General features: G+C 44.2%; 1 protein-coding gene across 1 annotated transcript in view; it reads right to left on the bottom strand.

The window, feature by feature from the left end:
* Positions 1–757: 757 nt before the first annotated feature.
* BTBD9 (BTB domain containing 9) overlaps positions 758–14,323 on the bottom strand; it is a 552,498-nt gene continuing 538,932 nt past the window's right edge. The window contains exon 11 of the mRNA XM_036768793.1: positions 758–5,289. Coding sequence (XP_036624688.1) covers positions 4,987–5,289 — 303 coding nt within the window. The 3' untranslated portion in view covers positions 758–4,986. The remainder of the gene's footprint in view (positions 5,290–14,323) is intronic.

Here is a 14,323-nt window from a genome sequence, read left to right as displayed (position 1 = left end):
AGCTTGTGGTAAGACAGGCACACCAATGAGCCACTGGCAGAACCTGGAAGTGATTCACCTCTTCTGGATTTCAATTTGGAATAATGTAAGAAAATGATTGTTTGGTCCAGGTCCAGCAACCCCACTTTGGGGCATAGACCCTTCTCCCCTCTTACCTCCCCCCAATTAGTCAAAGAGAGGAGCGAAGGCTGGAGAGATACCAAAATATCCATACGTTTTGTTGTAGCAAAGCAGTGGGGGAAAACGAGTACCTGATTGGGGAAGAGCTGAGAAAACTAACGGATTAGCATTTTGCAGCAAGATACGTAATAGGAGGAATTCGGAGGAACAAGGTAATACTTGTGGAAATTTATAGAGAACTCGGAGAACTATAGTTACATATTATATATATATGTATATATATATATGTATATATATATATACACACATATATATACGTATATATATATATACACACACACCCATATGCATAATGACTAATATAAATGAAAACAAATCACTTAAAAGGAAGCTCACCTCTGCGTTCCCTGAGAAGAGATAGCAAATATCCCTCTTTTCTCATAGCAGAGAGAGGTGAGGGGCCACTAGGGCAGGGCACTGTCTACGCTGCCAGCTGCATCTTTGTATTGGGCACTTTTGCTTGTTTTTGTCACAAGGGAAGACAATCTGTGCAGTGTCTGGGAAAAGACAACAGGATGTATAAAACCCTAATTTTTGCAGTAGAATCATTTGCTGAAAATAATTCACCTTTCCCCAATTTTTCAAGGAATAAGACACAATATATTTGTTAGGGATCAACAGTTCATTTAATGGGGGAGCTGGGGAGAGCAAGGAGTGACACTTTTAAGAGAAATAGATGAATTTCACATACCAACTAATAATGGTTTGAGCAAAACTTCAGATGGAGGAAATGAATAAGTGCATGAGATGTAGAGAAAAGGGGAGAAGGGGTTGGCAGAAAGATAAAAGATTGGGTTATTATTGCTATTTTAAGTTTGAAGTGCTAGGCAACAAACCTCTCTCCACTTAAGTGTAAATGTCCCCAAAATAAAACTGTTCCCAGTCCTAAGACCTGGAAAGGGCCCGGCACCTCTGGTCTTCTTGACCCAGCCACAGACTGCCCGGGCTAAGCCAAAGCCCTGTCCGTCCTCTAGGAGGCATCTATGGACAGCCCTCACCCCAGGGCCTGTCCCGTCCTCAGTCTTCCCTTAGACATGTGAATTCTGGTGCTAAAAGTTCAAAGCCCTGCAATATTTCCCTCCCTGCCTTCAGAAAAATAAGAAGCCAAAATGAAAGACAAGAGAGAGAGGAAAGAAAGACAAAACCACCCACATCTGCTCAGACTCCTGCAGTTTCTCCAGTGAGGATCAGCCTGTATCAACAAGCAATATCACCACAACAAATGAGAAACATTTACCCCAAACAGAAACCCTATAAAAAACTGCTGGTGATGCAGCCTTCTGGCCTCATTGCTGGCAACAATTGGCTTTGGGCCGACGGGGCTGGAGGGGACTCTCATGAGGTATTGGGGCTGGGCATGGCCAGCACGCCTCTTCCTCATCCAGGCCAAACTGCTCTTTTCACCTCTTTATGGCTGAGTCATGCCTCTCTGAGGTTTAGCATCAGTACTGGTCCCATCTCATGACCCTTCCACCCTGTTCCTCACCTGCTGCCCAGCTAAGGCACCTTCTTCTTCCTTTCAGTCTTTCTCTGCTTGGCCCCTACTTCAGGCATTGCTCATGTTTTAGCTGCTTCATAGTATTGCCTCCTAAAACATCCCAGTTTCCTTTCCCACCCCCAGTTCTGTTTTGTTCCACTCGACCGGTTCATTCTTGTAGTTTATAGCTCCAGTGAGGAGAGGAGCTGGTCTGGGGTGGGCAAGCCTTCTGCCTTATTCTACGGACATACTCTAGGCGTACTGAATCTGCCACCTGAGTTTTCAACACTTGGTGAATTCCTCAGGCCCTTTTCCAGCTTCCTTTGATGGAACTCACTCTTCTTCCTTAAGTGCTGGGCATTCTTTCCACATCATCCTCCAGTATGATGCCATCTTGAAATGGGCTCTTTGAGATCTCCCTAGAAAGCTGCCTCACGGCTCTGGGGAGGTCACAGACATTTTTCTACACCTCTCTGTATCTTGTATTCTTGAAGAAACAGAATGGTGACAAAATGTCTTCATGGCTAAGAATGGCCCTCAGTAATACTTCACTGTGTTGTTAATGGGTTCAAATCAAGATATTTCCTTCAAACCCCGCTTAGGTGGAGACCAGAGCCAGGCTGCATCTGGAGGGCAAAGTGGAGAACTTAGCTGGGTCCCTTCAGTTGGATGAACATTGCTTCCTTTTTAACAGTTCAAGAGTGAACTGGGCAGTAAGCGTTCTTAGTTAGGTACCTACTATTTTCTGTAACTAGCTGGGGAGCTGGCACTAAACTCTTCTCATCCTCCGGATGGCTTCTGTAGAGTCCAGTGAAGAAGCTGGAAGACGTCGACATGTAGGGAAGGCTCAATCGTTAGGGTCCCAAGGTGAAGTGGCTGCAGTGACTGACTCTTTGGGTTCTGAAGCTCACTTTATTTCTACTTTATTTCCAGATGTGTAACTTGGCCAGGACATCTTCATAGACAGCAGAAAACTTTTTCCACAATATTTAAGTAATGGCCATGGAAGTGTAAGGGGAGGTGAATGTGGCCAGAAAGGTGATCCCAACCTCTCATAGCTTGATTTCCTGTCTCCATGGGGGTTGGGGAGGGACACGTGAGATAATCAAAACCAGGCATTCATCCCTATAAAGGTGGCTTTAATATCTGAAATGAAACTTTTGCCTCAGCAATTACTGAGAATCTTAATTCCATCCTATAAAATGACTAAACCGGCTAATTTGATTTCCCTATCCAGGAGCTTGGCTCTGCGGTGCCCAGGCTATCAGAAGCCCAGAAAAGTGCTGAGCAGACAGGAATTCTTCATGTTAATTGGTGACTAGAGGTTACTGGATGAAACAAGTAGCATCCAAATCCGAGAAGACTGCCACCCACTATGGGAGGAGCAGTCCTATTCCTGAATAAACACTCTCCACCTATGTGGGGATGGCTATGATTCAAAGAGTGGGAGAATAGGTGGAATGAAGACAGCGAAGCCCTCAGGAGCAGAGAAGGGCCAAGGAAGATCTAGTCTCGCCTGGCAATGACCCAGCCGGGGTCTGGAAGATGACCTCAGACAAATTCCTGACCTTTCTGCAGCCTCTCCTACCTCGGCTCCTCTCCTCCATGTTGCCTCTGCTTGCCTTGGCAGATCTCTGCTCAAAGAGAAGGAAAACCTTCCACTCAATCATGCACTTTGATGCCAGTCTACTATTTCAATACTGATATAACATGAAATTAAATCACAAGAAAAAGCATATTTAATTAGCTGACCTGGTGGATCTTCCTATATTCCAAGCAATGTTTTTCAGGTGCCAGAAAAAGAAATACCCAAACCAGAGCAAACCACTTTTTTTCTGAGCCGGATCCTGGAATCTGCTGATGTCCCCTAAGTCCAATACTTTAAGAGACAGCAGGTTTTCCTTAAGCTTCCCAGAAGCACTAGCATCCCCCTCTTCAGTGATCTCCCCGCTCCTCCCTGCCCCACAGAGCAAACTTGGAGCTCTAAGTGAACAGCACTTGGGGCTGGAGAGGGAGCTGATTACAACTGCGAACATGGCAGGAAGCTCTCAAGATTAACCAAAAGCAGACAACAATCTGATGGATGAAGTTACAAAGGGTAGTTAATGCTGAAGGGGGAGACAAAATCAAGGCAGACCGGGATACAATAGTCAAATGAGATCATTTTTATGAAGATTAGCAAGAAAGTTTTTTCTAGCAGACTTTTTAAATCCCCAGCTGAGTATTGTAGTCCACAAAAACACCTTAAAAAAAAGAGAGACCTCAATTGCAAATTCCCAGTTCTGTATTCCTGATGCCCATCATTAGCAGAAGTGCAAACCAAAAGAGGAAATCCTGAACCCTGATGTTTCCTGCAGAAACTTCAACCAGACCAGAATGGACTACAGATATACATCCATCTATCTACGCCCAGAGAAATAGCTATGCACACGTTTATATTTGCCATTAAATTAGCAGGTGCTGGGACTGTTTATGTGTCAGAATCTCAAAGTTGAAAAGAAGCACATAGTTGCTCCAGATACATTTCAGAAATGACAGGTTAATAACTCTGCAATTCAAGCGATTATTAACTACGGTGTCCAAAGATCGGCTTCCTCATTGTGTATTTTGATATACCTCCTTGAAGGCGTCTCCTTGTCAGACCAGGTGCTGCAATCAGCTGCATCTGGGCCTCATTTCAAAGACAGGCTTGATATTTTCCTACTCTACCCCATGCATAACCGTTCAGAAATAAGGGAGGGGAATTACTGCCTCAAAAGGGATTTGGAAAAAAAAATTACCATCTGAGCTTTTCAAAGAGATCTGGAACACCTATGACTCAGCAAATTGAGAGTAACTAAAAGAAATAAAAATCATTTAGTTGCCAGGGCAATGTGTTCCATAAAAATAAACACTCCCACCAAAAACCCATTTCCTAAAGGGTGCCTCCAGGTAATAAATGCCTAATGTATTCTCTTCCCAGCCTAGTGTTCATATGCCATTTTTGTATTCCAACACGAGTCTGTCTATTATTTCCTTCCGTTCCCTTGGCCTGGGTTAGATTAGAGAGGTAGGGTGTTAATGGTGGACTTGATGAAGATTGAAGACCCATTTTCTCCCCCTGGAGACCAGTCTGATTTGAACAAATTGAGGCAAGCGAAGCAGCCCCCTTTCCGTCCTTGGGAGAAAACCTGTTCTATTTCCTTATTTTCAGGCAGGCCTGCTCCCCTTTGGAAACAGCAGCAATAGGGAAAAAGTCATATAACAATTGGTGTCCAAGAAGGACGAGGACTTCCTAGTGTCATCTGGGCCCAAACCAAGTCGCCGCATCCGTCCTTTGTCTTCATCTTTTATTGGGGTTGAACAGGTGATCGACAAGTGGGTCCTGGGAGGGACTGGTTTGAGTTGTTGCTGGAGGGTCGAAGTGGGTAAGGGACCAGTTGCTGCCCCCCAGGGCTCTCTTCTTCTCCTGCTGCTGCTGCTGCTGCTGTCGAGGCTGCTGCAGATGCAGATGCCGCAGATGTCGCAGATGCCGCTGCTGCCACCCCCGTGGCCACCCCCACTGCTGTTGGTGGTGCTGTGGCTTCCTCCTTGCTCTCCTCCTTGTGTGTGCTGCTCTGCTCTGGACATTCAAAGTGTACACAGTGGAATACCTGCATGAGAGAAGAGAGATGGAGAACCTGGTGAGTAGCATCTAGACTGGGCGCTGTGGATGCTGCAGCAGACCCAGCACCTTCCTAGGAGATCTACGAGGAAATAAGGTTTGCAAGGAGCTATCAGGTGGTCTCTGACAACCTTTAGATCCTAAACGCTTCGAGCTGGTGGATCACACTGCACACAATTAGTTATTCTCAACAAGACCCCAGCATTTCTGGTCTCCTTTGCCTCATCCTTCCTTTCCTTTTGGTCTAAAATCCATGAGTCTCTTTTTCTGGGTTTTTAGGTTTTTATAGCTTGAAGCTGGGACATTAAAATGAGAATACCACCCAACCAAAAACATCAAACAGAGAACACATGTATCTCTAAATGGCTGTGTGACTCTACATCCCATTATACACCTCTAATGCCCAAAGCAAAGGAATTAAGCCAGAGTACAAAGCTAGGGACATTCAATAACCTTACACATTATCACATCTGAAAATACAACATGGGCTGGCAAGTCTGCCTTGTGACTGAAATGGCCCATACAATCCCTTTGGTCTGAAGGAACTAGGACTAACTTGGGGGAGGTGGAGTCACTTTTCCTAAGGATTAAAAGCAAAGAGGGCTCTTCAGACCTGCATCCAGCAGATCCCATTAAGGATTCAACAGGGATGAAGGACAATTGTGCTGTGGGATCAAGCAGGGAGTAGCTGCCACCAACAGTCCCAATAAGGGCAAGTGCCTATCACCTGTTCTCTAAGCAATAAGCAAAAACATGGAGACCTGGGATTGGTGGGTCAGTATTTGAGGCAGCTGTATCAGACTTCTGTTGCACAAGGTGAGCAGCGCTAGGTGAAACTTCTTTGTGGCCCATAGTGCAATTGCAGGGGTCTGGAGTTCCAGGGTTAGCTTTCCGTATGTGTGTGTGTGTGTGTGTTCCTGTGAGGTACATATCCTGAAGGGATCCCCTGAAAGCTGCTTAAAATCTTGGGTGCAGAGAACACTGAGGGGAGGGTGGGTGATGACTCTGGAATAATAATAATGATAAGGTCGGTGATGGCTTCATCGTGACACACCTGTGCCCCTCACCATTCTAGCAGTCATGTTCACGTCAGAGGCTGCAGGGTTGGTAGGGTCGCCTGCTGGAAGTACTCTGTGCTTGGGGGTCTCAAGATTGGGGTTCTAACCTGGCTCTGCTGCCTCTGTCGTTCAGAATGAGTTATTCTCCTCTCTAGGTCTTAGTTTCCTCATCTGTAAAAGGAAGGAGGCTGGAATGGATGATCTCTAAGCTCCCTTCCAGCTCTGGGATGCTGTGACTCTGGATCTACTGAACTCCTACTGCATTGCCCAGGCTTGGGGCAGACGCTGTGGGATAAGCTTTGGATTTCAAGGACCTTGTTTGGGAGATAAGACCAATGTACTTGAAGCAACAACAAATATACAGAAAATCACCAGATACTAAACTGCATGTTACAGACATGTTACAGGAGGACAGGAAGACCAATAAGGCCAGAGTAGCTGGAGGAGGGGTGCTTCATGGAGGAGGGGCCTAGACCTAGTCCTTGAAGGATAGGGAGAACTTGAACATAAGAAAAGGGGCATCACTGTTGGAGAAGTGGCATACTGATTCAACCATTCTGTAGAGCAATTTGGAAATACGCCCAAACCAAAAATCCATGCATAGCCTTTGAGAAAAGGAGCATACCAGGCAGGGGAACAAGATAAATGCAGCATAGAAGCTGGGTGAACATAGTATGTTTGAGGGGCAACAGGGCAGCTGGTCTAAGTAATATGGTGGGAGGCTGCTGAGGGGACCATGGAGGCTGGGCAGAAGAATTTAAACTGGATATCGTAGGAAATAGGGAGAGATTTTTTGTCTTTGTTTTTTTGGGAGAAGTTTAGTTACATGACAAAAGTGCTATTCTAGGAAGATTAATATGGTAGCTGTGTACAGAATGGATTGGAGGAAGAAGAAAACTGTAGTGGGAGCTATGAGGCTGTTGTAGTAATCCAGGTGTTAATACGATCCTGGCCTAGGATGTCAGGCAGAGAAAACGAAGTGGAAGGGGACGGATCACAGACATCTCAAAGGAGAAATGAATGGGACTTGCTGACTAATCAGACATGGGATGGAGGAGAGGAATGGGTCAAAGGCGATTCCAAGGTTTTGAGCCTGGATGCCCGGGAGAACAACAGGTGGTGTGACTGCCTGGCACGTGGAAGTCTTCTTTTGGGGAGAGGCCCAAGCCACCTACAAATAGAGCTAAATACTATCTATTGCCTTTGATTTTCTCAGACTTTGTTTCTGAGGAAATAAAAGTCCTCTTCCACACATCCCACCCACACACACCCTTTATATTAGAATAAAGTTTAGGGGCGGGGAGCAGACAAATACATTATCAAATTATGTAATATGTTTAAAATAGAGTTTCCTTTCTTTTCTTCCTGCATCACTATCTCCCCCACATCCTTGTTCCAACTTATATATTATTCTTGTAAAACTCCGACTTTCAAAATCTTATATAAAAGATTAACTGTGCATAAGAGATCTTCTGACCTGTGTTCTTTTTCAGTTCTCCAGATTCCATTTTTGTTCCCATAACCCTTAAGAGTTCATTTCTTTCTTTCCCTAAAGGTAGCAGATCTTAGATATTGTCCTTTCTGACCATAGAGCAGGTTTACTGCTACAGCATTCACTGTTGGAGTTGTATTCAATAGATTCAGCTGACATTTATTAAGCGCCTGCTGTGTGCTAAGCGAGTGAGCTATGATGGAATTCCTGCTCAAGGAGCTTATTAACTGGAGGAAGGGGAAGGAAGAGAAGACTATACCCACAAATAATTGATAAAAGTCAATGTGGAGGTAAAGAGACTGACCTTGGGGGAGTGAGAAGGAGCGCAACAGATATCTGAATAGAAAGAGAGGGTGCTGCAGTCTTTCTTAGCGTTTGGGTTTGGTGGCCTCCTCCTTTCAGAAGCCACGCCTGAGCTGTCTATAACAATCAAAGACCTAGAGGCCAAGCCTTTTGTTTCTAGGATCCCACCCAAAATCGAGGCTAGGCCCAATTAGAGGCTGAGGGCACACTCCAAGTGTACCCAGTCAGTCAACTAGTATTTATTACATGCCTACAGCATGCCAGGCATTGTGCTAAGTTCGAGGGATAAAGAACAGCTTTCAAAGGGCTCCTGGTCCAATGTGGGAGTCAACATGAAAACAACTATGTATAAACATGCTACATACAGGGTAAATTGGAGATAATCAATAGAAGGAAGGTAACAGCATGGAGGAGCCTCAGAAAAAGTCTCTTAGAAGATGGGATTTTAGCTGGGCCACGCAGGAAGCCACGTTAGCCAAGAGATGGGGATAAGGAGGTAGAGTATACCAGGCATAGAGTACAGCTAGTAAAAACACCCAGAGTCTGGTGACAGAGTGTCTGGTCCAGTGTCACTGGATTGCAAAGTATTTGGAAGGAAGTAAGATGTGAGAAGACTGGAAAAGTGGGAAGAGGCCAGGTTATGAAGGCCTTTGAAAGCCAAAGGATTTTATATTTGACCTTGGAAGTAAAAAGGAGCCTCTGGAGTAAAGTGAAGTGAGGGTGGGTGGGTAGCACATTTAGGGAGGGTCAGACGTGCGATTTGGAAAGATCAATTTGACCGCTGAGTGGAAGGATGGATTGAAATGGGCAGACCAACTATCAGGCAGCTGCGACAGTCCAGGAATGGAGTGATGAAGTCCTGTTAGTGTTGGAGGAGTGAAGGGGCTCAGATGAGAGATATTACCAAGGCAGAAATGACAGGATTCAGCAACTGATTAGATAATGGGGTGTGAGTGTGAGAGCTAGAATGTGACATTTAGTTTGTGAGCCTGGGTGACTGGGAGGAAGGTGGTAAGTTGTACTGTAACATGAAAATCAGGAAAAGGGGAGGAATTGGTAGGGGAGGGGGTACATCATGAGGTACGTGGTACACAATTTGAGTGTCATATCTGGTAAAGACAGGGTTTCAAAAGGGTGGTGATGGTGACAGTCAGCATCAGCCATATTATATGTAACCTGTCTTCTTTTCCAATCAATCTTTATTGAGCACCTACTTCTGTCCGGCACTGTGTAAGTACTGGGGCTACAAAATGAGACAACAGACAGTCCCTGTCCTCAAGGAGCTTACAATCTGATGGGGGAGACAACATGCAAACAGATATATACAAAGCAAGCTATATACAGGATAAATAAGAAATAATTAAGAGTAGAAAGGCACTGGAATGAAGGGTTGGGCTAGGCTTCCTATAAAGATGAGATTTCAGTCAAACCAAAGAAGGCTTCCTATAAAGATGAGATTTCAGTCAAACCAAGAAGACTTCCCAGCATTGGAGACTGGAGCAATGGTGGTGCCACTATCAGAAATGAAGATCCCTGAACAAAGTGGATGGTGTATGGATGGTGTATGTATTTGATCTTCGCTCATTTCATCTCCTGTAGGCTCCACATCAATGCTAAAGCAAGGGCCAGGATGATAAACAGTCATAATTTTAAGCTAAGATTCACCACTGCAATTAACATATTTTTTGCAATTAACTTACTAGTACCATTTATCCTTTCACTGACATTTAGGTGAAGAGCTGGGCCTGATACACAAAGGATAAGAAACCTTAACTCTAGACATACTGTGATATGGGCTGCTAACAGTGGTGATATACAGCAATGATACCTTGGGCCGCCCTTCATTCCTTCTGCAGAATGATTTGTACAGCCTTGTATCTTACTATGTATTATTCTATATTTTTCCTGTGAATGCAGTTCAATCTGTTTTCATTACAGATTTCTCCTTTCCCTTTTTTTTGTCCCATTCTCAATCTTCCGTTACCTAACTCAGGTGTATGAATGGAGTCTCCTGTAGTTTTGGGGGGCTCACTTGGTACACACTGAATTAGCCTGCTCAGAGGCAAGGGTCTATGGGAGATCCTGACTTTGCCCTCTAGAATGGGTGAAGGGAACAGAATCCTCATATCTTGACTGAATGTCTAAGCCATCACTGCTCCCTTTTTTTGCAAGGAAACTACAGAAAGTCACTCATGTCATTTACTTCAATAAGTCCACGTGGGAGATATTTTGAAATGTGTAGGCAGTGGCTACTCCATTCCTGAACTGCCTCCTTGGTTGACTTCTGGGTCTGGCTGGTGTACCATGGCATCTCCTTCCTCCCATCCCTAACTCATTACTTTGCCCATTTTCTTTTCTTTCTGTGCTCCTCCCTCTATGTCCTCCTTGGTAAGTGGCCCAAGCTAGGGCTTTCCCTTGGGAACCCCTGTGATCTAATTTCTTCTTTCCTGAACCTTCCCATGTTTGCAACACTCTTTCGGAAAGGAAGTGACCAAAGCTGAATGAGGCATACAGGGTGCAGATGCACTACTGATCTATGCAAAGCCATTATCATAGCAGCTGCATTATTTTCTCTTCTCCTTTTCTGCAATCGTGTATCCCATTAGCCTGTTTGATTGCCACTGCACACAAAGCGGGCACCTTCACTGAACCATCTTCAATAGCCTCTGGGTCTTTTTCCTGAGGGGAGCTGGCTAATTTAGAATGTAGTCGTGTGTACGAGTCCAACACAGCTTTATTCACAACCCGTGCGTCCTTCTTGGTAGCTGCTGTTTATTATCATTTTGTCTTTCCTCTTGGAGCCATAGTTCTCACCCTGTTTTGGGTAGTCTGGTGTGTTATTTTCCTCCCAATTCTTGGGAATGCTATATATTAATGTGTTAGCCCTTTCTCGGTGATCAGACTAGTTCATTCTCTGGCTACTATTTGCTGCCTTTTGTTAGAGGGATTCCTCAAACACTAATTGCTCATCAGACTCTCAGGTTTTGAGAAGCCAAAGCCACTGTCAATTTTCTCAAGTTAACAAAGGAGTTCTCTGCAAACTATAGCAAGATTAAGGAAAATTTAATAAATGCTGATCAATGATTCTACCATGTTTCCTGGCTTCTCCTAAGTCATTTTTTACTGACTGCTTCCATGTCAACCAATACAAATAGGATTTCTCATCCAGCTTTCAACTTACATTTACACTGTGATGTATCTTTATAAAATAGATACCTACTTCTCACTGATACACTGATATCTACCCATAAGTCAGACACAAAGACATGGCTTCTAAATTATGTTATCCTTTAAACTCCACATTTTTCTTTGGCTGTTTCTGGTATGACACCATGCATCTACTCTATTCAATAAATATTAAATGAGGATGATGATGATGATGGCAGCAGCTCATCTTAGGTGCTGAAATAGGAATACTTTATATGCACATTAAAAAATGCAGACCAAGTATTTTTCCAAATATGAAAAAAAATTCTTCCTACAAATCAAAGTTTTATTTAAACACACTGCAACAATTCATTTATGGGGTAGAGAGAGAGGTTTGGGAAGGAGGGTAAGAGTATTTCACACTAGGAACTATTTCTAATTCGGAAGCAATTTTTTTCAGCCCTGCACCTTAAATTAACATTTGCTTTAGGTATGAAAGGTCAAAAAAAATTTACCAATGTTTCTGCCATCACTGGACATGAGAATGGCTTCAGATTCTGGATCCAATGGGCTGCCAGGAGGCCCAAAGTTTTCAATTCTTCTGAATCCCCAAGATGTGAAATTTGTTCATATTGTCGCCACATGGGGATGGTCTGCTTTGACTAGTTTTTGTCCTGTCTCAGCCCATAAGCTGTTCTTTGATCATCCTTTTCACTGTCTCCCAACCCTTCTTTGTGTCTTGGCTATGCTTTCATCAACACTATTTACTTAAATCTTCAATCTCCTTGCCTCCCCTCTGGAGCCAGTCTTGCTTTTGTGGACTACGGATTTCCCCATCCCCGTGGCATTCTCTGCTAGGCTGCTGCTGCCCTCTGCAGGCTCCAGGGAAACCTGCAGGTTCCCAACATTATCCAGGTTAACTCAGAATGTTTTAAGGCCTCACGGGGGTCAATGTTTATGTGATTGTTTTACATCTTTCAACTTTGAAAGAATCTTGGGAGTTGGAAGAGAACTTGAGAGGCATCAAGTCCAACTTCCTGGCAACACGCAAGAATTCTCTCAACAACGTTGGGAACTTGCTATGTTCTGAAGCAAATTGTTTCAATGTTGAAGAACAAAAAATTGTCAGAAATGCTTTCTTTATATGAGCTGAAACATGCTTCCTCATAACTGCCAGTTTTTGGTTCTGGTTCTGCCCTCGTGAATTACTTAAATCTCAGGTCTCTTCCACTTCTTGGGGGGAAAATGCCTACCCTGAACGTCTCCATTTCAACCCCTTACAATCTAGCGTCAGGTTTTAACAAGGTAATACAATTTCTTCCTCAGAAGTCACCAATAACTTCCTATTTCTCAAATCCAAATAACAATCCTCCTCATTTTCTTTCACCTATCCTCTAGTACTTGATAGCAATAGCATTAATTTCTTTTGGGCATTCTCTCCTTCCTAGCTTTAGAGGTACCACATGCTTCTAATGCTTCTCTTCTAATCATTCCCTTTTCTGCCTCATTCTCCAGGTCCTCATCTTCTCAAACCCTTACCATGTTTCCTTAAGATTCTGTCCTTGCCATAGTCTCTGGTCTCTTTTCTCTCTATACCCTGGCAATCTTATCTACTCCCAATGCTTCAACTATCATTTCTACACAAATGTGTACTGCTAAACCTTGACCTTTCTTCTGTGCCCCATAAATCAGTAAGCACTTATTAAGTGCCTACTATGTGCCAAAAGTGAAACATCCCTGCCCTGAGGGAGCTTATATTCTATCAGGGGAGATACATACATACATAAGTACACAAGCATATATCAAAATAAGTCCAAGTAGTTTCAAGAGGAAGGGCTCTGGCAGATGGAATGGGGGAGGGGGAGCCGATGGAGGCCAGGAGGGATTCTGAGAGGTAAAGATGAGGAGGACTAGTGCAAAGGTGAAGGGAGAGGAAATGGGGTGTCCTACGTGAGAAGCAGCATGATGGCCTGGCTAGCTGGACCCTAGAGGACACAGAGGGAACTGCTGCAGAGGGAGGCTGGAAAAATTGGTTGTGAAGGCTTTTAAATGTCAAACAGAAAAGTTTATATTTGATCTTAGATGCCATAGGGTGCCACTAAATTTAATCAAGGTGGGGAGTGATCATTCAGACCTGCACTTAGGGAAGATCACTTTGGCAGCTGTGAAGATAACTTGGGGGTAGCTTGAAGATAGCTCTGCAACGGCTGAGGAGAGGCGTGGTGAAGGGGGAGGTCACAGACAAAAGGGATGGATGCAAGAGATTATGTGAAGGTAGAAATGACGGGACCTGGCAACTGGGCACTGATGAGAATGCCAATACTGGGCATCCATGACACTGGAAGGATGGTGGTGCTCTTAGCAGAAATACAAAAGTTCGTCAATCATGATGAATTTTGGAGGAAAGGGAGAGACTTCTATTTTGGACATGTTGAACTGAAGATGTCCATAGAACATCCAATTTGAAAGACCCACTGGGTAGGTGGTAAAGCAGGACTGGACCTCAGGACTGAGACCAGGGCTGGAAAGAGAGTTGTTGCTGTTGTCATCAAACAACACAAAATCCACGGGAGCTGATGAGATCACCAAACTAAGTAGTATATAGGGAGAAGAGAAGAAGGCCCAGGACAAAGTCTTGGAATATGCTCAAAGTTAAGGTCAGAATATGGATCTAATGAAGAAGTGTTTAGACAGGTTAAGAGGAAAACCAGGAGAGAGCAGGGTCATGGAAACCAAGAACTGAAGAGTATCCAGGAGGAGAGGGTGGCCAACGGTGCCAAATGCTTCAGAGAGGTTGAGAAAGATGAGGACAGAGAAACAGCCATTAATTCTGACAATTAAGAGATCATAGGAAACTTTGAAGGGAGTAGTTTTAGTTGAAAGATGAGGCTGGAAGCCAGACTACATGGAACAGAAATGTGCGTAAGAGGAAAGCAAGTGAGAGCGATGGGTCATGTGGCAGTCAGAAAAGCTAATTCAGTCCCGGGCTGCATTAAGAGGGTCACAGTTTCCATGAACGGGGA

Source organism: Trichosurus vulpecula, chromosome 7 (genome assembly GCF_011100635.1).
Source record: "Trichosurus vulpecula isolate mTriVul1 chromosome 7, mTriVul1.pri, whole genome shotgun sequence".
Lineage (NCBI taxonomy): Eukaryota > Metazoa > Chordata > Mammalia > Diprotodontia > Phalangeridae > Trichosurus > Trichosurus vulpecula.
The sequence above is the reverse complement of the archived record's forward strand: the minus strand, read 5'-3'. Positions and strand labels throughout refer to the sequence as shown.